At 38.5% G+C, this 24683-nt stretch overlaps 1 protein-coding gene across 3 annotated transcripts in view; it reads left to right on the top strand.

The window, feature by feature from the left end:
* The window catches only part of clasrp (CLK4-associating serine/arginine rich protein), a 39634-nt gene extending 16531 nt beyond the window's left edge, over positions 1-23103 (top strand). For 2 of the 3 annotated variants that reach the window (XM_057838855.1, XM_057838856.1), the window contains 13 exons: positions 2965-3043; positions 3117-3190; positions 4045-4086; positions 4166-4360; positions 6903-7175; positions 8069-8257; positions 13906-13945; positions 15612-15672; positions 15760-15818; positions 17717-17763; positions 17848-17936; positions 22300-22324; positions 22605-23103. In XM_057838855.1, the coding sequence (XP_057694838.1) occupies positions 2965-3043; positions 3117-3190; positions 4045-4086; positions 4166-4360; positions 6903-7175; positions 8069-8257; positions 13906-13945; positions 15612-15672; positions 15760-15818; positions 17717-17763; positions 17848-17936; positions 22300-22324; positions 22605-22671 (1240 nt within the window). In that variant the 3' untranslated portion in view covers positions 22672-23103. Of the gene's footprint in view, positions 1-2964; positions 3044-3116; positions 3191-4044; positions 4087-4165; positions 4361-6902; positions 7176-8068; positions 8258-13905; positions 13950-15611; positions 15673-15759; positions 15819-17716; positions 17764-17847; positions 17937-22299; positions 22325-22604 lie in introns of those variants that run through there. The other variant, XR_009063466.1, reaches the window with a different exon arrangement.
* The last annotated feature ends 1580 nt before the right edge of the window (positions 23104-24683 follow it).

The following is a 24683-nucleotide window of genomic DNA, read 5'->3' as shown; positions in this document are numbered from 1 at the left end:
TAAAGGCTGCTGTATAACTTGCTCGTTTCCTCATGATGAATAAATGTTTCTTCCATGGATTGATACGGTAAAACTACTGAACTATTGTTATTTGGGTTTGAGTTTCCCGAGGGACCGATATAGTTGACGGACACAGGAAGTGTGTGTCCTTACATTTGTTATGCTCCGAATTGTGGAGCTGCAATAAACGTCGACTCAAATGAGTTCAAGAAACTAAATTCTGTGCTTTATGAAGAGTGAAAAAAGCAGAATTTAACACAGACGAAATCATTCGGCCGATTAGTGTGAAGTATTACCGAAACAAAATGAAATGGTACGTGACGTACCAACAGGTCGCCGCATACGTTTCTTCAACACAACGTGGCCGTGTCAATGAAAAAAAATCGGTTTATATATATATATGTAATACATATATATTTCTGTCTCCATCCATGTACCCGTTTATAATGCGCACCATGAGTTTACAAGTTGATTTTGGGGGAAAAAAGTGCGCGCTATATTCGGGAAATTACGGTAATTATTAAAAAAAATTTTAACCAACAAATTGCTACCAAAACCTACCACCATAATAGTGTCTCATGTAACTCTAGGGCTGCATTGACGATGCTTGATGACCAATCCATTTAGACTGGGAAGTTGGAACGTTCGTTCATTCGAAACCAGAGCATTCACAATCATTCTGTCCGATTTTCAGGGAATTTAAAGGTCACTTGCTGTTCATTTTAGGGCATTTACAGGTCATTTTCTGTTGAGTTTGAGTCACTGCCTATTCTTTTGGGTGATTTCCAGGTCACTTCCTGTTCTATAACTCAAAATAAACGGGAAGAGACCCATAAAATACCCCAAAATCAACAGGAAGTAACTGAAAATCAACAGAAGAAAAATTACCTTAAATGGCCTAAAATAACCTCATTGCCTGGCATTGGCTGCCACTACCGGCCATAGACGTTCAATCCGTTTGAAGTGAGAGGGATGGCAGCGAATTCGTTCATTCGCTGCCACCCTCCCAGTTCAAATGGATTGAACATCTACAAGTGATAAACTCATTCCAATTCACAGCAGAAGCTTGTTTTTCTGTTTATCAGTTGTTTGTAGAATATCCTAGAATGATTTCCTGACCAATGTATCGATAATCGTTGTATCGCCGTATCGTCAGATCATCGTTATCGTTAACTTTGTATCGCAAATCATATCGTATCTTGAGGTACCAAGAGGTTCCCATTCCTACTACCTAACTCATTGGCTGCTGTTGATGGCGATATGTGTCCAATCGAGTTGAACTCGCCCCGCCCCACCAAACGCACACACATACTGTTCAAGAGGATTGGATGTCTACTAATGACAAATTATTTTAAAATCATAACAGAAGAATGAAAAGAACCACATGATAAGACTTCTATCATTATCAATGACACTGGAAGAATGAATGCATTCTCACATTTGTGACATGAATCAAAATAAAGTTGGGGTTGCAATAATACCTGACTGCCAACGTAAGAATGTTGTTGTCGAATAGAACACTTTCACAAGTAGATAGATTATTGCAATAATACCTGACTGCAGCCGACAGCTGCTACATACTACGCCCAGTTGCTACAAACTACGCCCACATGATGCTTTGGTAGATATCACATGTAAATAGAACTAGATGTGAAATGACACTCGGCGGCGTCAGCACATCTATAGAGAACTGGATGCGAAATGACACTCGCCGGTGTTAATAAACAGCCGCCATCTTAAAGCAGTAGTCTTTTCCGGAGGCTCTGTTGTAGCGAACTTTCCTTAGCGAACCTTCCTCACGAGCCTAACTTTTTATCTAAAATACTCTTAAACCGGCAAAATCTTGGACTTGAATCTTTCTCTAAATGATGAAACAGTTTTAAAACTTTCACATGTCGAAAGTAGACAGAAGGGAAATAATGCAATATAGGGAGCCTTAAGCCTTAAATGGCCCAATATTACCTCATTGCCTGGCATTGGCTGCCACTGACTGCCATAGAAGTTCAATCCGCTTGAAATGGGAGGGATGGCAGCGAATGAACATTCGTTCCCTCCCAGTTCAAATGGATTGGACGTCTACTAGTGATAAACTCATTCCAATTCACAGCAGAAACGTGTTTTTCTGTTTATTAGTTGTTTGTTAAATGATTTCCTGACCAATGTATTGATAATCGTTGTATCGTCAGATCATCGTTATCGTGAGCTTTGTATCGCAAATCGTATTGTATCGTGATGTACTAAAAGGTTCCCACTCATACATTTGAGGAATGTGTGTTTCTTGTCAAATATGTTTAGGAATCCCACGATGTGTGTGTGCTTCGTGTTGGATGTGTTTTTTCTTGTCATATGTGTTTATAAATCTTAAGATGCGTGTGTGTTTCGTGTTAGATCTGTGTGTGCATCGAGCATATGTGTGTGTTCATGATGAGACTGATCAAGCCCCATAGCTACAAAGATGAGTTTGTAATACGGGGTCAGCTCTGTACTTCTCAATCACGACACGAGATGGCGCTATTAGTATTTCTAAAGCGCTTGTCTCCTGCTTACCGTTTTGTAAGTCAGCAATTACTATGTAGGCCACCTGCGAGGGATTTCTGTCAATGCAATACAGTCAAAATGTGAATACTGTGCACATTTAAATTGATTAAAAATTTAACTGAATGGCTGCCAGTCATAATTTATTGGGCATTTATCGCAGTCAATGGCAATAAAACATGCGCGTTCACTCCTAGTTGCCATTTAAAACATATTTGACATCAATCGTCATCAATGGCAGTGAAAGCAAATATCCCGAGCTCCATATAATTTTCCACACCATGTTAATGAGAGAATTTTATGTTCCTGCCATTGCTTGAGGCATTCACTGGGGTTTGTCATTGCGTGTTTATTTTTGAACAGCAGTTAAAATGTCATTAAAAAAGCACTTGGCTTGACTTAAGTGTGCGTTGTAATTATGCCCGTCAGGATGTTGAGGAAGGACAAAGAGGAGGTAGAGGCCATCAAGCATGCCAAGGCGCTGGAGGCGGAGAAAGCCATGTACTCTGTAAGGATGCATCTCTTTTAGGAAAATATCTGTGGGTGTTTTGGACCTTACGTGATATGTTTGGTGATTACAGGGCCGTCGTTCTCGCCGACAGAGGAGAGAGTTCAGAGAAAAAAGGCTAAAAGGAAGACAAATCAGCCCACCCAGGTAAATCCTGAAGGATTGTTTTGATAAACCCCGGTGGCGGCAACATGTTTCAACATTCTGTGATTTAGCGCGCACCAGACGCCAAATAACATAAAATGAAAATTAATACATACTTGTACACGTACAAGCTGCACCTGACAATAAGCCACAAGTGTCCACATTTGAATATGGAATATTTACATAGTTCAAAGATTCGAAAGCACTTCATTAACCAAAATTTACATAATCAACAAGCCAGGTTGCATCCTCTTCATTCACATGCTGAGTCCTTGCCATTCATATGCAGCAAACAGTGTCATAACGCCCCGTAGTGTGTTCACAGCCAGTCTGAAACCACAAAATCACTTCACTTTTAGGAAAAAAAACAATCAGGTTGCTACAGTTAAAGAAAAAAATTGAGCTCCACTTTTCCATGACTTTTTAACTTTCAGTGGACAATCTTATTAAAATCTTTACACTACTAGATGACCTGAGGGCTAATTGCTCTCAGCGCTAGCCCTAGCACAGTAGGTTGGTTGTAATCTGTCGAGCCGCTCTTGACTAGCCTTAACATGTTATCGAGCATTCGTTTTGACGAGGACTTCTTTGGCAATAAAATCCTCATAGTGCCTAACGAGCTCGGCTACCAGCGTGCTACCATAGCAGCTTCAAACTATGGATGGTGCTTGCTATTCAAGCAAAAAAACTGCTGGTGGAGCGTGAGCTCCTACACTCGGAAATGTAAGAGTGTTGTTCTCGAATGGAACACTTGAACGAGTAGATAGATTCTGAATACACCCAAAGTAGTGATGGCAACATTTTTGCTCAAAAGTGGGTAGATAACACATTGTGTTTGTTTTGTCGTCATCCGGCAGCTACGCCAGGAGAGACAGTCCAACATACGATCCATACAAACGGTAAGTCCACCCTTTTATCATTCTCAGTCCGTCATCGCATCTTGAGTTTGTCATCATTCAGTTTCATTCTGTCTTTCAGGCCAGAGTCAGAGTCCAGCTCTGAGTCTCGCTCACGTTCTCGGACCCCCGGTCCAGAGAAAATCACCTTCATCACCAGCTTCGGGGGCAGCGATGACGAAGCGGCGGCGGCAACAGCAGCAGCGCAGGCTGTCGCCCCCCACAGTGGCCACAGCTCCAATGCACAGCACCCTGCAGGTCATAGCAGGGGCTCCCGGTCGGTAACTTTCCCTCCTCCTGGCTTTTCATTGGTTAGTCTGTTGACATGATTGCTGACAAAGGCTGATTCCTCTCATTCAATGCAGTTTTTTTTAATCTATTGAGGTGAGGTTCATTAATGTTTAAAGACATTGCTGTGCATGATGTGTCAAGATATTCAGGCCAAGTCTACCTACATAGCTATTTTTAAAAAAGGTATACTTTCTTAATCTGTCAACATAAATACATTTGTTGGCTCTCAAGTACCAACAAATATTCTAATCAGAAGCCTAGGAAAAAGCAACATAAGCGGTGTTCCTCATTTTGAGGCTTTGATTCATAAAGACGAATTATTTTTTAAAACACACATTATTTCACAAAATGACATTTTTACATTATCATACCTAATTATAGGGGTGCGTCAATCCCTAACTTTTAAAAGCCTACAATGCTGATCTCAATTTTAGCCAGTGTTGTTTTGTTTTCCCAAAAACAGATGCAGCTTCAATATTCCATTAAATCTTGTTTTATTGTAAATGTTAACATTACCTGTGAACTAAGATTGATTTTTTAAAAAATGCACATGGAGTAGTTCTGTAAAAATGGAATTGAAAAGTTTGAAAACGTCATTGCAAACTCCAAAATTATAGTTTCCTTTGCCAAAGAATTCAGCCATATTTTGGTTTATGCAAATGGAAGAACAAGAAGTAACAATATTAAAAATGATCAAATTAAATTGTATGAGGTCTCTAACTGAAATATTTTTCTATGTTTATAATGATGGAACAGTTTGAATCCGAGGCAGATGTGTGTCTTCACGAAACAGGTTTGTCTTTGAGTTCACGGACAAAGGAAAGAAGGGTAATGATGCCGTCTAGCACCTGCAAAAAATACAACACTGGCTATTGTTGGCTATTGACCTCTCTTTGAACACTGATTATCTTTTGTCATTGTCAGCCAGAAGTGGACGCGGCGTTATGTTTATTAGTTAGCTTGTCGGCGAGGGTGTGACGTGGTTCGGTCAACTGTAAGCATACTGACCATTTTATCAATCTCAAGTTGAAGCCCTCGTCTTATCTTCAGGACATCTGCTTCTCTATCAGGGCTTGTCCTGTTCTTATCACTTAGTCACTCATTTTCTTGCAAAACCTGTCCCCTGGCTGCCATTGAATGCCATCCAATCCATTTGAACTAGGTGGGGGCTGGCAGCGAATAATTGCTAATAATGGTTGTCAATGGCAACCGATGATTTAAGTAGTCTTTTTTTAATTTGATTTATTATTTACTATCAAATTAGCCGCTTTCTCTTAAGCGTACAGGGTTTCCCCTAGGATGTTTTGAAGCTGTGGTGGTGGGCTGCATCGGAGTCGGACAGCCTCACCATATTGTGCCACGGCAAAATTGCGTCATAGCATGACAAATGATTTTTTTTCTTCACATTTTTCCCCCCAAGAAGAACCATACCAAAGACCTATTTGAAATATTTCATTAGCCAGGCTAATGTCGTAGCTCTCAGCTTCTGTACATGTACATAAAATGCGTAGCTGATTACAGCTACATTACCCTACGTGATAATCTGACTTTTTTCTCGTAGCAATAGCCCACCTTACATGTCGTAGTCCTTCTTTTTCCTTTTATTTGGCCCTAATATGTACTATATTACCACAACAATAATAGCCTTTCTGTTAAATGGACTCATTTCAAGGAGTAGGGGAAAATTATAATTGCCGTGTCAAGAGTTTTACTACTTTCGGTGAGAAGGTGAATAGTTTTTTATGTTGTTGTTCTTGAACTACATTTCCACACAAATGCACATCGAGGTACCATTTAGCTTAGCAAGGAGGAGTATGAGAGCCATTTTTCGAGTGTCCCAGAATTCATGAAACTTGGGGGGAAAAAAGCACATTTGTCAAGGTTTCGTCTGCCATGATTGCGTATATCGGTCCGTTCCATCCAAGACGGCTGTCCACTGCTCACTTTCGCCGAAAATTCCGATCCATAATACTGTAATGCCCCGAATGGGGGAAGGAGAGGAGTCGGTTTTGGCTTACCCACTTTATTGTGGCAACAATAATAAAGAAAAACAATAACAAAATAACAGCGGGCTGCTGCGACGTGTGACCGCTATCTCTTGCTATCTCACCCGTTCTCCTTCTCGCTTCCTTCTACGTCACAGCTAGTCTCTTAAGGGGGCTTAGTTACGGACATTGCAATATACAATGAATAGGTTGCCGCTGAGCCCTTCACACTAGGCTGATGCTAGTTTGAAAAGGCCTTTCAAAAATCTCTTCTGCAAGGCATAGCGCCTTTTATTTTGGTGTGGCAGTGCGCCACAATGTTTTATTTGTCGGGGGAAACCCTGGTGTAAGAAAGTGGAGTCTTGGACCAAAACAACAAATTTAAAGTATGTATGCTTGTGTGGACTTGGCCTTAATAATTGGCATTTTATCGATTTAATCAGAGTTATAGCATCAACAAGTGTATTTCTTAGTTGTAGGAAACATTTAGGCTAAATTCTGAGTCGCTCTTGAGACAGAAATGTTGTTTTTCCCTTTGTTCAGGAGACGAAGGTCCTCGTCCAGTCGATCACCTTCCTACTCCTCCTCTTCCTCTCGGTCCTCCTCATCCTCATCCCGTTCGCGCCGCCGAGGGCGCAGAGGAAGGGACGACCGGCGTTCCCGAACCCGCTCCCGATTAAGGCGATATTCTCGGTCCTACTCACGTGACCGAGGAGGGTCCAGGCGAAGGCGAGATCGCACGCGGTCTAGATCGCGACAGAGAGAGAGAGCGAGAGACAGGGAGAGGAGACGAGAATCTTCAAGGAGACGTTCCAGGTGAGGAGGTGTCCTTTATGAAACATCTATTTTAACTAGGGCTGTCAAAATTATCGCGTTAACGCGTTAATCACGTTAAAATATTTGACGCAATTAACGCACATGTCCCGCTCAGACAGTATTCTGCCTTTTGGTATGTTTTACAGCAAGGCTTTTTGTGCTGTCTAACAGCGAACTCTTGTGGTCGCTTTGCGACATGGTTTATTGTCTTCTTGCCAGTTCAATATGGCTGCACGACGTCTGGGGCTGACGCCTACATTGTAATATTGTGCTTATATGATCCTTGGACAAGATATGTCCGTAAGTATGGTTGTTGTAAAGAATGTACATATTATGTTAGTAAGCGAAATGTTATATTTTTTGTATGAGACGCTTTTTGTTTATATTTAGTGAACCTGTATAGCGTGCTAAGCAAACGTTGTTGCTAATGCAATGCTTGTGTACTTTTTTTTGTAGTTTTACGATGGTCTAAAGAGGACAATGGTTTGAGGCCATTTTATTAATAAATCAGATGAAAAAGGAAGAAGTCTGATTATTAAGGCGTCGTTCACTAGCTGTCTAGCTTTGGAAAAAGTAGACGCTTCGGAGTGAGGACAGCATAGACAGATTTAAATGACAGTAGAGTGAAATGCCCACTACAGTCCTTATGTACCGTATGTTGAATGTATATATCCATCTTGTGTCTTATCTTTCTATTCCAACAATTTATTTTACAGAATATATATATTTTACAGAAAAATATGGCATATTTTATAGATGGTTTGAATTGCGATTAATTGCAATTAATTACGATTAATTAATTTTTAAGCTGTAATTAACTCGATTAAAAATTTTAATCGTTTGACATCCCTAATTTTAACGTACCTGTCAGCTGACCCCCTCTTGGTTTTTAGATCCCGCTCCAGTTCACGTCACGGGGGTTCCTCGCGGCCAAGTGTCCGGAACAGCAGCGATCACAAGCGTGGCGAGAGTGGCAGTGGCAGTCCCTCACCGTCTTCCCCCGGCCGGCTCAACCACAGCCTCTCCCCTGACCAACGAGGACCCCCTGTTTCTTCTAACACCATTACCGACAAACTAAGAAAGTAAGACGACTGTGGCGTATGGGAGCGTAATTTGTCCAATTTATAGCTAGTTGAAAATAACCTCCAATCACTAGTTAAACGGACCTGGCAAATGGTACATAATAATCAGTCAACTGTACATTTTTACTGTTAAACAAAACGTCAGAAATACTACAATACATCGTCAGGATGACGACCCAAAGGGACAAAAATAAAACGCATCACACGCCCATGTTTTGTGTTTATTGATGTAATTGGTAGATTGGTACTTGATTCGAAAATATCAAGACTGTTTACTTTTGTTACCACACAACACCGTATCAGTTACTGTTTTTTTCTTTTGATTAGTTTTTATTTTTATTTCCAATAACTTCAAATGTTTTTCATTTTTTAGTTTTCATTTAGTTTTCGTTAACAACAGTAATCAGGCTTTCAATGAAAATGTTTAATGTATAGCGGTGTTACATTGTTGCCATAAATCTTATTAATGTAGCGACTGCAAAAAACAAAAAAAACTTGTACAGTGGTAACTCAAGGTACGATTGCATCGACATATGATACTTTTGACATCCAACGTAAAATTTGACTCGACATTTGTCTCGTCCTACGACGACATGCTCGAACAACATGGGTACCAAGAAGGTTAGTGCAGGTGGTGGAAAAAAAAGAAAAAGATGACACTTACCAATGAAATTAAGAAGGAAATAATAGAAAATATGAATGTGGTGTGAGTGAACTGACTAGACAACGCGGCTCACCAGTGCCTCCACTAGAGGTGGGAATCTTACGGCACCTAACGATGCGATTACTATTCAAAGGCTACGATTCAATTATAAATCGATTATTGATGACCCCTCCTTCCAAGCTATTAGCTGCTTTTAATGTTTCGTACATAAGTTACAAAAATTGTCCAAAAAGCCTCTAAGGCTTAAATAAATGACTATTTCAGTATCAAGTTAACAGCTCAAAACAAATAAATAAAACACTCAAGTCCCCATTCTGTATCAGCAGCTATAAACTACATTCAATTAATTTAATGCTGCGAATCAACTGTTATTGTTGTGACAATTCCTCCCATTATTCCATAATTTTGCTTCTGTCTACTTTCGATATGTGAACGTTTTAAAACTGTTTTAAAAATAGATTCAAGTTCAGATTTTGCCGATTTAGGAGTATTTTAGATAAATAGTTAATTAGGTTCGCTTGGAAGGTTTGCTACAACACCCTTCAAGGGAAGTCTTCTGCTTTAAGATGGCGGTTGTTTACTGACGCCGCCAAGTCTGTCATTTCGCATCCAGTTCTATATAACAGGCATGAAAATCTCTCACCTTTCGGCGAAATTCGCCGTTTTGAAGTCAAAAAGGATGACCTACGTGAATCGTGTAGATCCGAGGAGAAAAAATTTTAAGGGGGGGGGGGGGGTCGTTTGTAGGCATGTGCCAGTTACCTTCACGGATTACCATGCTATGAAAACGTCGCGGTTACAAAACCACTAAAATTTTCCGTCATACAGTAGTACGTATTCGTTATTTTTCATGTGTCGAAAATGCAGCCAGAATTAGCTTGGCGCGGCAGCGCTTCCCCCTTCCCCTGTTTGATGCTGCGTGTGTCAGTGACGCTATTCCAGCAAACCCAAAAACAAGCACTCCAAACGCAAGGCGTAAATTCTTCAATTTATTGATCTCTCAAATCCTGGTAACTGAAATATACCAAATGAATACATTTAAAACGTTGTACACTCGTATTTTTCCACATGTGAGTAGCTTCAACAGTTTAGCTTCATGAAAAAGTTCGTCAAAAACAAAACACACATTTTCCTTTCAAATTCAATACACAAAGTTACTAAAAACTTACAAAGACGAATGATAGGCAAGGCTTAGCTAGGACAGCAACTTCATTGAGGTTAATCACAGCCGCTGAGAGAGAAACAAGTTTGTATGCGGGGAGGGGGGGAAAAAAAGAGCGTCAAAGATCGCTAATTGCGACAGATGATCTTGTACTAAGCACAAATTCACATTCGCTGGAGGAGGTAAAGTATCACTCCCAATTGTTTTTAGATGAATGCATTTGCCAGCATATTGAATTTAGTGAGTAATGGTTTTCGTTTTCATATTTTGTGGTATGACAAAGTTACTGCCGTTCGTTGCAGCTTGCGTTGAACACTGCCGGAGCGTCCGGTGAAAAAATAGCTCCCGTTAAGGTAGCGTCAAGCTTGTGTATTTAACGGTAATATAAAAGCAGTGTTGTCAATAACGCGGTATCGTAATGCGTAACTAATCTGATTACTTTCTTTCAGTAAAGAACAATCTAACGCGTTCATTTTTCTAAATCAGTAATCTGAGTAAAATTACTTTCCTTGATCCCTGTGCGTTACTATTTTGTTATTGCCCCATAATGTGTGTAGAATGAAGAATACTGTAGTCATGGGAGTGACATCACATGTCACATTTTTTAATCGGGGATGGAACAAAAAGGGTCACGTGTATTACCATGATGCGTGAGCGCTGGGAGTTTGCGGCCAAAACAACATAGCCTTGCTACCTCGCCAGGATGCAATGAAATAGGCAGGAGATATACTACAAACGGCTGCATTTGCACACTGGAAACACAGCCATTACTTCACATTTTTGTCCAGTAAAGATAACAAAAATATCTCCGTGCGCTGCAAACTTTGCGCTGGCTCAAAAAGACTGTCCACTGCTATAAGCATCCAATTCAAGCACCACTTGGAATTACAGCACAACAGGTAACACGACAGCCAGGACTTTTTGATACTGCTCGTGCTCAATCCTCGGTTCAAGCTCTGTTGTTGTCGAGGGTTTTGAAAGCTTAGGTTTAAAGAAATTCTAAATATCCATCTTGCCTCCTCAGCTGTAGTTTTGGCTAAGCAATGCAAACGGCTGTCTCTAAGGTTCTATAGTCACATGATCTGTTCGAAAAATAATTTGGACCCATTATGAAATACTTTGAAGGATTCCTGTTCATTTTATTCATTTGTGTTGTTTGTTTTATTGCTCTAAAACTTCTATAGACAACATTTTAAGGGCCATATTCAATGGTCTTTATTTTAAAGGGGAAGTTCAGAATTTTTTACATTAGGCTTAATCTTTGAGTTAGCCGGGGTTTAATTAGTCGTTGGAAATGATTTGAACAAATTCTGTGCAGTTTGACAGTTATTTGTTAGTTTCAGGGCTCCGGAGTGGCTAAGCTAGCGCGAGTCAATGGTGGTTGAAATCAACTCCTTCAACTAATTAAACCCCCGTTAACTCGAATATTAAGCCTTATGTGAAAAATTAAAATGGTCAAATTCGCCACATGTAGGACGTTTTGCCGACGGCGGACATTTTGGCAGAACGCCGGAATATATTTCCTCCACACCTTTCTCACCTTTTTAACCCCTGACCCATTTTCATGCCTGATATAAATATGATATCTGTTATCTACCGTAGCATTATGTGGACGTAGTTTGTAGCGGCTGGCGGCAGCATTCGGGTATTATTGTTTTTTTATCTAGCGGCACGAGCCAGAGCCGTGAGTTGAGCATTGTCATTACCCGAGTAATGACAACAAGCATAATGTTTACTCTCGGTCAGTTCCTCATTGCGTCCCGAAGACAGCGCTGACTGTTTTATTTCCGCTTTACTTTACATATTTCACTATTCAAAATTTGGATGTTTGTGAATCGTTCTCGAATCTTCCGCGGCCGAATCGCGAATAATCTAAGAATCGGAAATTTTGCACACATCTAGCCTCCACCTCCATTAACAACACATAACATGAAATGGGAAAGTAAAAACTTCCCACTCTTCCACCTCTCTCTCTCACGAGTGTCACACTGTGCGTTCAGGAACAGCATACAAAACACAACTGCCACATTAGAACACAATTCATTACATTAATTTTATTATTTTTATTACCTGTATTAATATTATCACGATTTGTATTTATAATTGAGTTGTTTTGCTATTTGTAATTGCTATTAGTAATTGTACCTGCAGTATTTATTAAGGATTTGTTGTTTTTTTTGGGCTGTGGAACACATTAATCAAATTATAAACAATTCTTAGGTCCCGCTCGACATATGAACATTTAGACTTATAAACCAGGTCCTGAAACAAATTAAATTTGTATGACGAGTAGGACTGAACAATATTGGGGGGGAAAAGAAATCCATTGATTGGACTGCTAGCAGTACATCTTGTTTTGTGTATCTACCGTATTGGCCCGAATATAGGACGGCCGTGATTATAAGACACCCCCCTCTTTTTCAAGACTTAAGTTTGAAAAAGATTTTTTGAACACCAAATTAATTTTTATACAGAAAATAATTACAGTACATCTGAAACAAATGATTATAACAATATATTTGAAAGAAAATGCATGTTATTTTGCCTCATTCAAATCTTAATATCGGAACTTTTAAATATGTAAACTAAAGTGCAATAACATTCGTAAATGAATGGCTTCTGGATTTTGAAATGTAAATAAACCAATCTATTGTGATAAAACAACAAAATTGCAATAACTGCTTTAACCATCAAAGTCAAGTCTAACTGTAACTGTAGTCTTGAAACAAATCTGAATAAGGAAAAACATTGCAATAAAATAATGCAAACTGGTTCAACTTGAGAGTAGCTGAGATCTGTCATGACAGAACAGTGCTTCAATGATATCTGGCGCCATCTAGCGTAGTGAATGGGTATAATGTCTAGACCGCGAATGTAAGACGACCCCCACTTTTTTAGTCTTATTTCAATGCAAAAAAACCCAGTCTTATTTTCGGGTGATTACGGTACATTGCGACTTTTTGGGGTATTGCAATATATTGCGATATACATTACAATATTAAAACTACAAGAATTTTCACCAGATGACTTGAATAGCTGTGTATGAGAAGACTTTGGTTCACTCACCATGTTTTTGTATTAGTGTATTGCATTCAGTATTTTATTAGATTGTTTTTCCTGAGTTTCCCCTCGTTTTTCTCATTTATCCTTTTATTCTTATTTTTTAGTTAAACACTTGATCATATTCTTAATTATAAAAATCTTATCTTTGTTTCTGTATTTTTTATTTTTGAATTTTAGATTTAAGGTGCTTCAATTTACTTGTATTTTTTATTTATTTAAGAACTGAGTGCAAAAATGGCAAAACCGCGATATGATATATATGTATTCTTACAGTATAATACTGTTTAATCTAGGCTAAGGGGGTTTATCTGTGAATGATGAAGATTGCTGTATTAAAAAGGGATACAGGAAGCAATGTCTCGGGACACTTGCTGCTTTCATGAAGCAAATCAAAAGTTAACGTGTTCAAAAAATAACGATATATTGTGCAAGCCTAATGTTGAGGTACCACTGTATAATTTATTTTTAGACTAAATTTAATGCCAACTATAATTGCATTTTGAAAAATAAAAAAGATCAAGCAAAAACACTTAAAAAACAATATTTACTCTTGATTTTAATGATTGACTTCCGTTAATATCTCAGTTAATATTTAGATGTACTGTAACATAATCGTTCAGTGGTCCGGCATCATAGCATTTTTCCTAATTATGCAGATTTAAAACGAGGAAGAATCTATACCCTAAAAAGGAGTTTTCCAAGTAACATATGCTAACAGTCCTATGCTAACTTGTTCCCACTTTTTTGTTGTCCCTGCAGGCCTGAAACAGCGGGTGGTAAAAAGACGGGAGCCGCCAAAGTCAGTAAGAATTTGATGTTGCTGAGGTTTCTTGCTAAAGCCTACTACGCCTCCCTCATCCCTGACAGGCTGACGTGGCCGCCGTCCATCACGCACTGACGTAGAAGCTCAATGTCGCACCAAAAAATAATCACTCTTGTTTTAAATTTTCTAATATGTGTTTAATGTCCCTCCTCGTCAAATAATTCAACTCACATAAGTGGAAAAGTCAATGAAACGATGCGAAAAGTGAAGTTATTGCTCATTGTGCATGTTGTTGTTTATGTTTAGTTTGAAGCGTCAAGTTAACCCTTTATAGGGCACTCATTTAAATTGTTGGCTTCCATTGATGGAAATAGCTGTTCATTCTGGAAAGGCTAGCAGCCATGATTTAACTCATTGTTTGCCATTGATGTCAATAGGCATCCAATCCATTTTGACTGGGAGAAGCTGGCGGTGAATGATCGCTGCAAGCCCTCCAAGTCAAAATGGATTGGCAGTCTATTGTTATCAAGGGCACTGAAACATGAACATTCCGAGCTAGTCTTCCCAGTTTAAATGAATTGGATGGCTATCATTGCCAATGGCAGGCAATGAGTTAAATACTGTACAAACAAAAAACAAGTCTTAATAGGTGTTTTAACTGGAATGTCTTTATTTTTTATCCATTTTAATGTTATGAATTTAGTTTTTGATTAAAATTGTATTTATGATTGTATTTATTAAACCAACATAAAAAATAATTATTAATACATTTAATGTTCCGGGAAATTTGAAAAAATCAAATCAAATGTGGAGTGATATTGGGGGCCATGGCCAGAGTGTATTTGTTTTTATTTTAACTTTTTTAAGTTATCATTTTATTTTATTTATTATTTACATTAAAACACAGTAATGATGAATAACATCTACTTTAGACTTGGCGTCCACATAGGTGGACCACACACTGTGGCCCACATGAACCAAAATGATGTCCCCATATGTGAATGCCAGTTATGTTTGAGGTTATTTTTTAAAATTACCAAAAATTGTGACTTGCCCTATAAAGAGTTAATGAGTATGTCTAAGATAAGTGATTATGACTTTGCTGGGTGCGAACAAACGTCTGGGCTTGTTTAAACAAATGAACGTATTGCAATGTCCCACAGTTTTAAACTCTGAGCTCATAGAGTCTGATATTTGTTTCCTGCCAATCATTGTGTATGTTTTATTTATCTTTTTTGTTGCCGCTGCCCTCTGCCACTTCTTTTCTTGGCAAAGAATGCTTGTAGCTTTGCATAAACGGCAGGCCTCTCTCAGTCGAGAGTCGCGCTCATCCTCCGCGTTCGACTCGCCTGCGGTGTTATGACCTGCCGTTTTTCTTGCCTGGCCAGGTTTGAACAGCCCACTGCTGGGTGTGTCGACGGCAAAGCGCCACTGGCTCTTTTGTGAACTCGCCGGACCTGAACTTGCTCTTGTTTTACGTAGCGTCCCTCACTGCACCCTCGGCTGTCCTGCCGCATTAATCTCCCCACCCATGCGTTCTTTTCGGCTAGTCATAATTTACTGGACACTTGTGTCAAGGGCTCATGCGGAGAACAAAAAGTACTTTATTCACATGTTGTCCACTTTGTGTCATCCAAACTGTGCACTCTAAATTGTTTAACATGCTTGTGCCAAGGTGCTAATGCAACGGTGTCTCCCACAGTCCAAGCTGACGCCGCAAGAGAAGCTAAAACTGCGAATGCAGAAGGCCCTCAACAAGCAGTGTGAGGGCACACGTGACACGACATCAAGAGAATGTGGGTGCTGGCATTTTGTTGGTGATATGTGCTCATGGGTTCTCTTTCCTACAGCCAAGGCGGATAAGAAAGCAGCTCAGGTAAAGATCCAACAGCAGGAGCACAAACGACAGGCAAGTTTTTTTGTTCCTACTTGTGTGTTCCTTTGTTGGTTAGCATGTGGGTGGTGTTTATTTGTCTGTTCATCCATCTACTGGTTAATATATGTCTGAATTTCAATGTTTGATCTTTTCGCAAGGTTTTGTTTGCTTTTGTGAAAGTGTTACTCTATTCATGTCATTATTGGTGTGCTTAAATAGAATCATATTGAGGTTTAAAATTTGTTTTACAGTTCACATAGTCTCGATTTTTATTTATTCATTTATTTTTTATTTTATTTTTTTTTAGTGTTTTTAACCCATCTACTGCAAATCACCATCAATGATAGCTAGGGCTGCCACAATGAATCGGCTTATTGATTACACTGGCTAACATTTTCCCCCCTATTTTCTATTGCATGCGGGTTTTTTTAAAAATTTTATTTATGTATTTATTTTAAATGTTTTGTATAATTTTTGGTTGCCGAGTTCAAATCTGCCCTAAGTTTTTTCCCCCCATATGCCAGGGGTCGGGAGCCTATGTCTCGCGAGCCATATGTCAATCTTTTGATCTGACTACCCGCAAACCCGCAATTTTAAATGTGGAACTGGCCGGCTTGCTTCACATGAATGAGCATTCACACATTTTTCTTGGATCTTCAAACGTACGTCACAATAATATGCTTCAATTCAGTGCCCATTGGTGGTCTTCTCGTCGCGGATTGCACGGAGATGGGAGTTAGTACAGAGCTTGTCTCGCGGTTTAGGTACCATTCAGCCAGCAGAGGGGCTGGCCCCTCCCAACCCATTGCCGAGCGAACTGGAGTATATAAAAAATGCGTAGGGGAAAATTAAACCATGAAAGTAAACTGCGTGCAATCAGTTTCACTTTCATGACTTTTTCGCCTGTCCAAATTGTTGACACTTCCTGGAAAGCAAGACTCAAGAAACTGCTGCCCTGAGAGGCTCCATCTGTCTTGGCCACTGTTATGCACACACCCCCCTGGTTGGGGTTTCCTTTTTTTTTTTTTTTTTTTTTTTTAAAAGATATGTTAATGTGTTTTGGCTCTCTCTGTCAAAAAGGTTCCCGGCCTCTGCTATATGCTGTTGCTTGTTGTCATGCAATTGACATTTTTCATCTTTAAATATTGGTGCTATTTTATACAGATTCTTTGTTTTCACCCATTGCCAGTTTCTTTTCAGTCCTTTGCATATTTAGATTAATTTTTTTTTGAATATCAACATTAGCTAGTCATAGTTACGTAACTAGATTTTCACATTTTACAAAATGATAACAATCCTATTTTTAAGAAAGGTATTGAATTGCATGTTACCTCAGAACTTTAACTCCACCAAACCTGTACTATTGTGGTAGTTTAGCCTGACAGAAGAAAATTTAAGGGAATCTCACTTCCATCCCCTTTTGTGTTTAAACTCAATTCCTGCCATTGACGGAGATGGACGGCCAATCCATTTGAACTGGGAGGGTTGGCAACGACCATTTGGTGCCAGCTTCACACAGTTCAAATGAAAATTTGAATTAAGAATCAGAATTAGCCCCTTCAAGACAATTAAAAATGCAATTTTGATGAACTGCAACTGGAATACAACCTGATTGTATAAAAAGTTTGTCTAGCTCTCCTACGAGAAGGTCAGAAATGCACACATGAGCCAGCAGTTATCATTTGGCCCAAACCACAGACATCTTGCTTTGTCTCGCAGAAAGGTGATAACACAATAAAAGTGATAGGAACCAAGGTCTCCCTTTTTATCCTTGGTTTTAATTAACGTAGAATACATTGAATGAGTGCAAAGGCCTACATTTTTCGATCCGTTCCTTCTTCAAGTTCTAATATGATGTTAGTTAAAGTGTTGGCATTTTCGACAGTCAACAAAAACTCCTAGCCAACATTTCCTCTGCTCTTGTTCTCCAGGAGCGAGAGGGAGAACTACGAGCCATGGCACGCAAGATACGCATGAAGTAAGGCAGCGCATGTGTACGCAGGTGGACTTTTTGGTATTTGAGTGTGTTGCAAGAGTCTGACCTCAAGGCTTCCGTGTTTAGGGAACGTGAGCGGCGCGAAAAAGAGCGGGATGAATGGGAGCGACAGTACGGACGCCAGAGCAGCAACTCGCCTTCTCCCTCCAAATATGGTAAGATTAGGAGGGTCAGCAGCTTCGCGGGAGCAAACAGTTACTAGCTCGGACAATAGACACACACAGGGCAGACTGAGGCTGCTCTTATACTGCATTGGCCAATTGGCTTAATTCTATTTTTTGGGGGGGTTCTCTACTAGTAAAAGCTGTAAGCTTTTTGCATATCATCATATTTCAGATGAGGCTTTTTTCAAATGTGGATATAAGTCTGGTAAGGACCGCAATGCTGCCAATGTGAGTGCAGCTTAAATATTAAAATTGGATGTACCTCTTTTATGGTAGGTTCAGTTAATCAAAATACATTAAGTAGCATATCCACACACGTCTGCCCAAACATCACAATAACCAGAGGTGGGTGGAGTAGTCAAAATTTTTAGTCAAGTAAGAGAAGCGTCACTTATAAATAATATTAAAAGTAAAAGTAGGCCTCCAAAATGTACTCAAGTAAAAACGTATTAATTGAATAGAATACTCAATGAGTAACATTGAGAGTAACTTCTTTCAATGTCTGATTTTTTTTAATTTTAAGACAATAGTATATTTTTTTTCTCAGCACAACTTCATTTTTATGAACTGTCATTTTTACACTGTTCTATAAGCTATTACATGGCCAAAAAGATGACACAAAAATCATCAAATTCAGACCAGAACAACACTGGAAACATCACATTTCAAAAACACGAGTGCCCTCTAGTGGAGAAAAACATTGTTACCTCTGATTGGTGTAATTGGGTCATGTGGTTATTGTTGCGATATCTTATTGGTAAAACTGAGACAGCCACTGTCGGCATCACTGGCAAAAAAAGTCAATATGTAGAATAAACGGGAAGAATGTAACTACTCTAGTGTAGCCAAAATAACGGAGAGTAGTGTTTCTTCACAAATCTACTCAAGTAAAGAGTATTGCATGGTAAAACTACTCTAAGAAGTTCATTTTTCTCTAAAGGTTTATCAAGTAAATGTAACTGAGTGAATGTAACTCGTTACTATCCACGTCTGAACATAACATGAAAAAGAAAAAAAACACTGGAATACAAACCAGTGTTGTTTTCGTCAACAATGACGATGACGAAAGTATTTGGTCGACTCATCATTTTTTTTTCGTGACGATGACGCGCAAAAAAACGTGGCCTCCACGACTAGAACATAATTGATGAATGGAGGTTTTGAAAAACGAAAATGCAACATACTGTAGTTTGTTATATGTTCACAATGCATGACATTTTCATATTGTAAATGGAGTACGTCAGCCTGCATCGTAGCAGTGTTTGGTTCATGTCACGCACGTGAGATGTGCTGCGCCTCTCCCTTATTCATGTATGGGACTCTGTATCGGGTACCAAAACGTGGTATCAGAACAACTGTATTGTACTTAAGGATGGAGTTACGCCGTATTACCGGTACTTAGAATTTTATTCCTAAATATTTAAAACGAGACCTTCAAACACAGTGAATCTTTTTTACTTAAATATAAATAGAAATTCTGCGTATCACTAGACGGAGCCTGCATACCAATGATGAAACTAGTACCACACATTGAGAACCACTGGTATAACAAGATGTGGTATGGTAATTATATTACATTAGAGGTGTGTTTGACATTAAATATTTAAAAATGACCGAGTTTGTCTTAATTTTAATCACCCCGGGGAAGGGTTAGCACAGACCAACTCAACGATATGTGGCATTTAACAATACCATTTTTAGTATTGTGGACTTTTTTTTTGCAATTTAATGCGAGTTGTTTCACATGTTCTGTCTTAATGTAGCCAAATCTGACACATTTTTATTGACCTTTATTTTTAACGGAAAAGCAATTTTAAAATTATTTTTCAGTTCTTTGACAGCAAACTGTACCATTGTTTTATATACACTGGGTTTTTGAAGTATTGGTCACACTTTTTTTTTTTCCGTAATTTGGTTTTAGTTGAGATTTAGCGGCTATGTGCATACATTAAAATATATCTAATTGTTATTTTAAAATTATGTACAATTATTCAGCCTTTTGTGAAGTCCTCCATATTTATAATGCATATTTTTTGGCTGGTGCAGGTCATACTCAGGAGTATCGTCTGGAAAAAAAAATGTACATTTGTCTGCGTGTAGATGCTCAGTCATTTGTAAATCTACTGATGGCTAGTTGCGATGTCATCATTAATAGCCAATACTAATCTAAAATATACCATAGTTAGGGGTGTGCCGATTCAGGGCACTACGATTTGATTATTGAACAATGATCACGGAATTGACGATTATCACGATCATTAATGCATCATACATTACTAATTAATAAAGTAGCCGAGCAAATTTATGTCCATTATTTATTTAAGATATGCTAATGATTCAATAGGAACGATGAAAACTTGACCATACAACAAAAAGCTGCCCTTAAACAGTTTTTTACAGGTGCAAAAACATTAACCATCTTAAAGGCAGTACTTATTTCTCAACATGCCTATACAACACACAGCTGACCTTGAAATACTCTTTTTCACAAAGAGGTGCAAAACCTCAGTAAATAAAATTTACACTGGTGGAATGAACTCCACATTTTCTGGAAACAAACAAAATGTCTTTAGAAATAAGACCATAACCAATATACTTTGTTCTCGCAGTTTTCTGTACTATTTCGCATGTTTGTAGTGTTACCACTGCACTTAATCCTGGTTTTAAACGTTCGACATCTGGAATAACTTATGTACACCACCAAACAACGCACAACTTCACATGGAAATACATGTTAGCAAAGTCGCTAATTAGCATAGCGTTCGGCGCTAACTATTAACATCTCCAAAACAACAACAATAAAGGCTAAACAGTACAGTATAAGAGGGTTCATGTACTCACCTCTTACAGACGCACACGGGACTTAGCTACACACTCGGGATATTTTCCAATTAACACGACTTGAACCTACTGCTGGACAACTGAAAGGCAAGGAGCAACGAACTATCTCTCTTCCCCTCTCGCTCTAAAAAATAACTTGCGCACAGAAGGCAAGGCAAATTTATTTATATAGCACAATTCAACACAAGACAATTCAAAGTGCTTTACATCACATGAAGTTCATAAAAATCACATTAAATCAATAGGACAGAAAAACAAAAACAATCGAAACAGGAAATAACACATAAAAATCACATTTAATTACGAATAGAATAAGAAAAAAAAAATACTACTACTAATAATAATTGAAATCAGCAATGGAGATAAAGCACAAGAGGAATAGAAAGCAAATAGATTGAAATATATAGATAGTTATGGATATGGTGTGCTAAACAAGAGCATTTTTAGCCCTGATTTAAAGGAGCTAACAGTTTGAGCATACTTCAGACCTTCAGGTAACTTGTTCCAGAGGTGAGAAGCATAATAACTAAATGCTGCCTCACCCTGCTTGGTTGTTGCTTCTTGGAACATACAGGAGACCGGTTTCAGACGACCTTTTGGATCTAGATGTTTCATAGGAATCTAACAAATCAAGCATTTATTTTGGTCCAAGGCCATTAAGTGTTTTGTAGACGAGCAGTCGTATTTTATAGTCTATCCTTTGACTCACTGGAAGCCAGTGTAACGATTTCAAAACCGATGTAATGTGGTTCAGTTTCCTTGTATTTGTGAGGACTCTGGCTGCAGCATTCTGTACTAGCTGCAGCTTCCTGACTGAATTTTTATTAAGACCTGTAAATGTACCGTTGCAATAGTCCAATCTGCTGAAAATGAATGCATGCCTAAGTTTTTCCATGTCTTGAGTCAGAAGCCCCTTAATTCTGGCTTTATTTTTTAGGTGGTAATAAGCAGATTTAGTTTCTGACTTTAGAAGCGCGACCGTCGGGTTCCTGCCTGTCTCATACATTAATTTATTTTAATGTCTTTTGAAGTAAATCTCTCTCTCAGTAACAAGCTGCATCCATTATAACGTTTTGCGCGCGTGCGTCCGTCAAAGATGTCCGAGCGGCAGACGTGTCTTGAATTTTTTTCCGCTACTAGCGGCTGTCATAAAGTTTGAGGGAGAATCATTGTTTTTGAACATTTATGAATCGTAATCGAATTGTCACGTGTCGAATCGCGATGCATCTAATAATATTTTTTTTGGCACACCCTTAGTAAACACAGGAGACCCCGAGTCTCCCATTGTCATTGCGGTTTTGTAAATTGCCTAAACGGGTAAACGGTCAAACTAAACTGGTACGGCACGACCATGTTTAAAAACTGTTTACTGTAACTAACTTGAAGTAGCTTTTTTTTCAGTATTCGAAGACCAGGGTGTGCTGTGTATTCTGACCACTTTATGGGCTATAGGAGAGTTACTGTGTCGTTTGCTTGTGTTCTTACGGTGGCTTTGTGTACTTTTGTCCTTCAGGCAGAGATTCCAGCTCATCTCGAAGGTATGTGACGGCTCCTCTTCAAGTTCAGTTTAAAGCCACTATTATTTTTGCTTTATTAAAACTCCCATTCTTCTGTTCGAGTTTTTAATTTCCACTCCTCTATTCAAAATCTGAACATGTGTCAGTATTTATTTCATGGACATAGACCCCGGTGCACTTTTGCATCATTTGGTTTGACTCCGCCTTTCAAAGCTGCTTGCTTTTAAACCTACACTTACTACACACTTACACATCGAGGAGTTTCAAGTGTTAATACCCTGTTTGTATTTTGTATTCCTAGGAGATACCGATCCAGATCCCGATCCCGGTCTCGCTCCCGCTCCAAGAGTCCCTACAGCAGATACTGAGTTGAAATGTCAAAGGTTTTTTTTTTTTGTTTGTTTGGGACAAAAAAGCAGAGCGTAGGCCAGAGTGACTGTTGTTGGCACACAAACGCCTCAGACATGTATGTACAGTATGCAACATTTTCCTACTCTACTTCCAACTCTAGCCAAGGCACTCATACAGTACGTTTATCCGAACGTTGACCAAGTTGCTAATTCCTTCGCGTGCATCACTTTTGGCTTGAAAAGATGCTGCAGGTTATTATTTTTTTTAACCTTCCCACACTTTTTGTCCTTCCAAGAACCCAAACACAGCATGCACCATTGGCGTCTTATGGTTTTTGAGCATTTTACACAACTCTGCACCAAATTACATTAAAAGCCAAACTTTCTGTTTTTATTAACCACATGGTCCCCGTTCTGGCATGTCCGAATAAAAGTGATCATGAAGCAAAATGTTGTTTTTTCTCTTTGTGCATCGTTGACTTGTTTTATTTTTTTATTTTGGGATTTCTCCCCTCAGGCTCAAACGAAAATATTTGAATTGGGAAAAAAAAGGCTACACAGGTAAGCAATATTTTTTTTCAGATCCTTGCTACTTTTCCGTGAGGTGCAATAATGAATTTCCAGTGTCACCCTTGGAAAATGTAATTTAACAAAACTGTCTGATTGGCTGCTATTAACGGTGATTAAAGTTAAAATCTATTTGATCTGGGAGAGTTCAAATGGATTGGGCGTCCATGCTCATTGATGGCAATGAAAGAGTCACCCCCTTTGTTTTTGTTGGGGGAAAAAAAAAAAAAAAACCTATGAAGTGCATTTTTATTATTATTTTTGAATATGTTGTGAAAAGCAGAAGTGAATGTCAGTCTTGTGGAGACACCTGTGGACCTCAAATATAGTTCCTCTTTGTTGAATCCTGCCTAAAAGTATCAAATCCGCAAGTCCTTGGTTCATGTATAAAATTTAAGGCTTCAAATAGACTCGTTTGCACTGCATTGTAAATTAAGAATAATATGGAACACAGTAAAGTTTAGTCAGTGTTGAAATTAATGTCTTTTAGTAACATTTTTGAGTTGTACACCGAAATGTGCACTTTTTCAAAAACGATGCAAATGATATTTACTCAGATTTTGGTGGAAATGTCTTAAAACTGTTGTGCGGAAGCATTTTGGCCAGCGCGTTTTAGTGTTTTATTTTGGGTGAAAAGTTATTATGGGTTTCGTTATGGAATGTAAAATTGTTCCCCAAAAGGTGAAAATTGAAAAATAATGCTGATTGTCTTTTGCATCAACTTTTAAGGATAGGGAAATACTTGCAATATTTTGAATGGAGTGTGCTTTGCATGGAAGCACAATGTATGGCAGAAGAATGCATACTGCCATGCCGATCTGTTTTTCAGATTGTTTTTAGAATAGTTCTTCATATTATTTCACTGGTGAAAGATACATCTTAGGTGGTGGTAATATTAAAGGTTTTCCCCAAAATAATTTGTAATTTTTACTTTCTTAATAAAAGCATGAGTTTGGTCTGTTGCGATGTGTGTACCAATTCTGAGGTAGCAGGAAATTTGTTTAAAAAATGTTTGAGTACCGCATACATAAAAACATGACAATTAGCATTTTTTTATTACAACAATAATATATTGCAGATGGTCCTTGTTTTTCTGACATTCAGAATTGTTATGTAACTACTTTCCCATGCAGAGTGTAGAAATACCAGCGCAATGACAGTGATTCATTCTAAAATATTTAATGAGTTAAAAAAAAAAAAAAAAAAAAAAATTGGAAGAGCATTTTAATAGTAGATTACGTTCAAAACATGGAATCATGGTCAATGCACAATTTCCTGGTACATCGGATAAATTGACGCAGCTACCAAATCGGAGAAACACAATTTTAATAAGCAGATTTTATCCATCCCCTGAAAAACATAATGATTAAAAAAAAAATAGGGTTGTGGTAAAGCTACAACAACTAATCGATCAATAAATTAGTTGCCAACAAATGTGATAATAGTTTTGCCTGCATTTATGC

The sequence above is a fragment of the Corythoichthys intestinalis genome, chromosome 6, assembly GCF_030265065.1.
Source record: "Corythoichthys intestinalis isolate RoL2023-P3 chromosome 6, ASM3026506v1, whole genome shotgun sequence".
In the NCBI taxonomy this organism is placed as follows: Eukaryota; Metazoa; Chordata; class Actinopteri; order Syngnathiformes; family Syngnathidae; genus Corythoichthys; species Corythoichthys intestinalis.
Note: the sequence above shows the minus strand (reverse complement) of the source record. Positions and strands in the feature narration are given on the sequence as shown.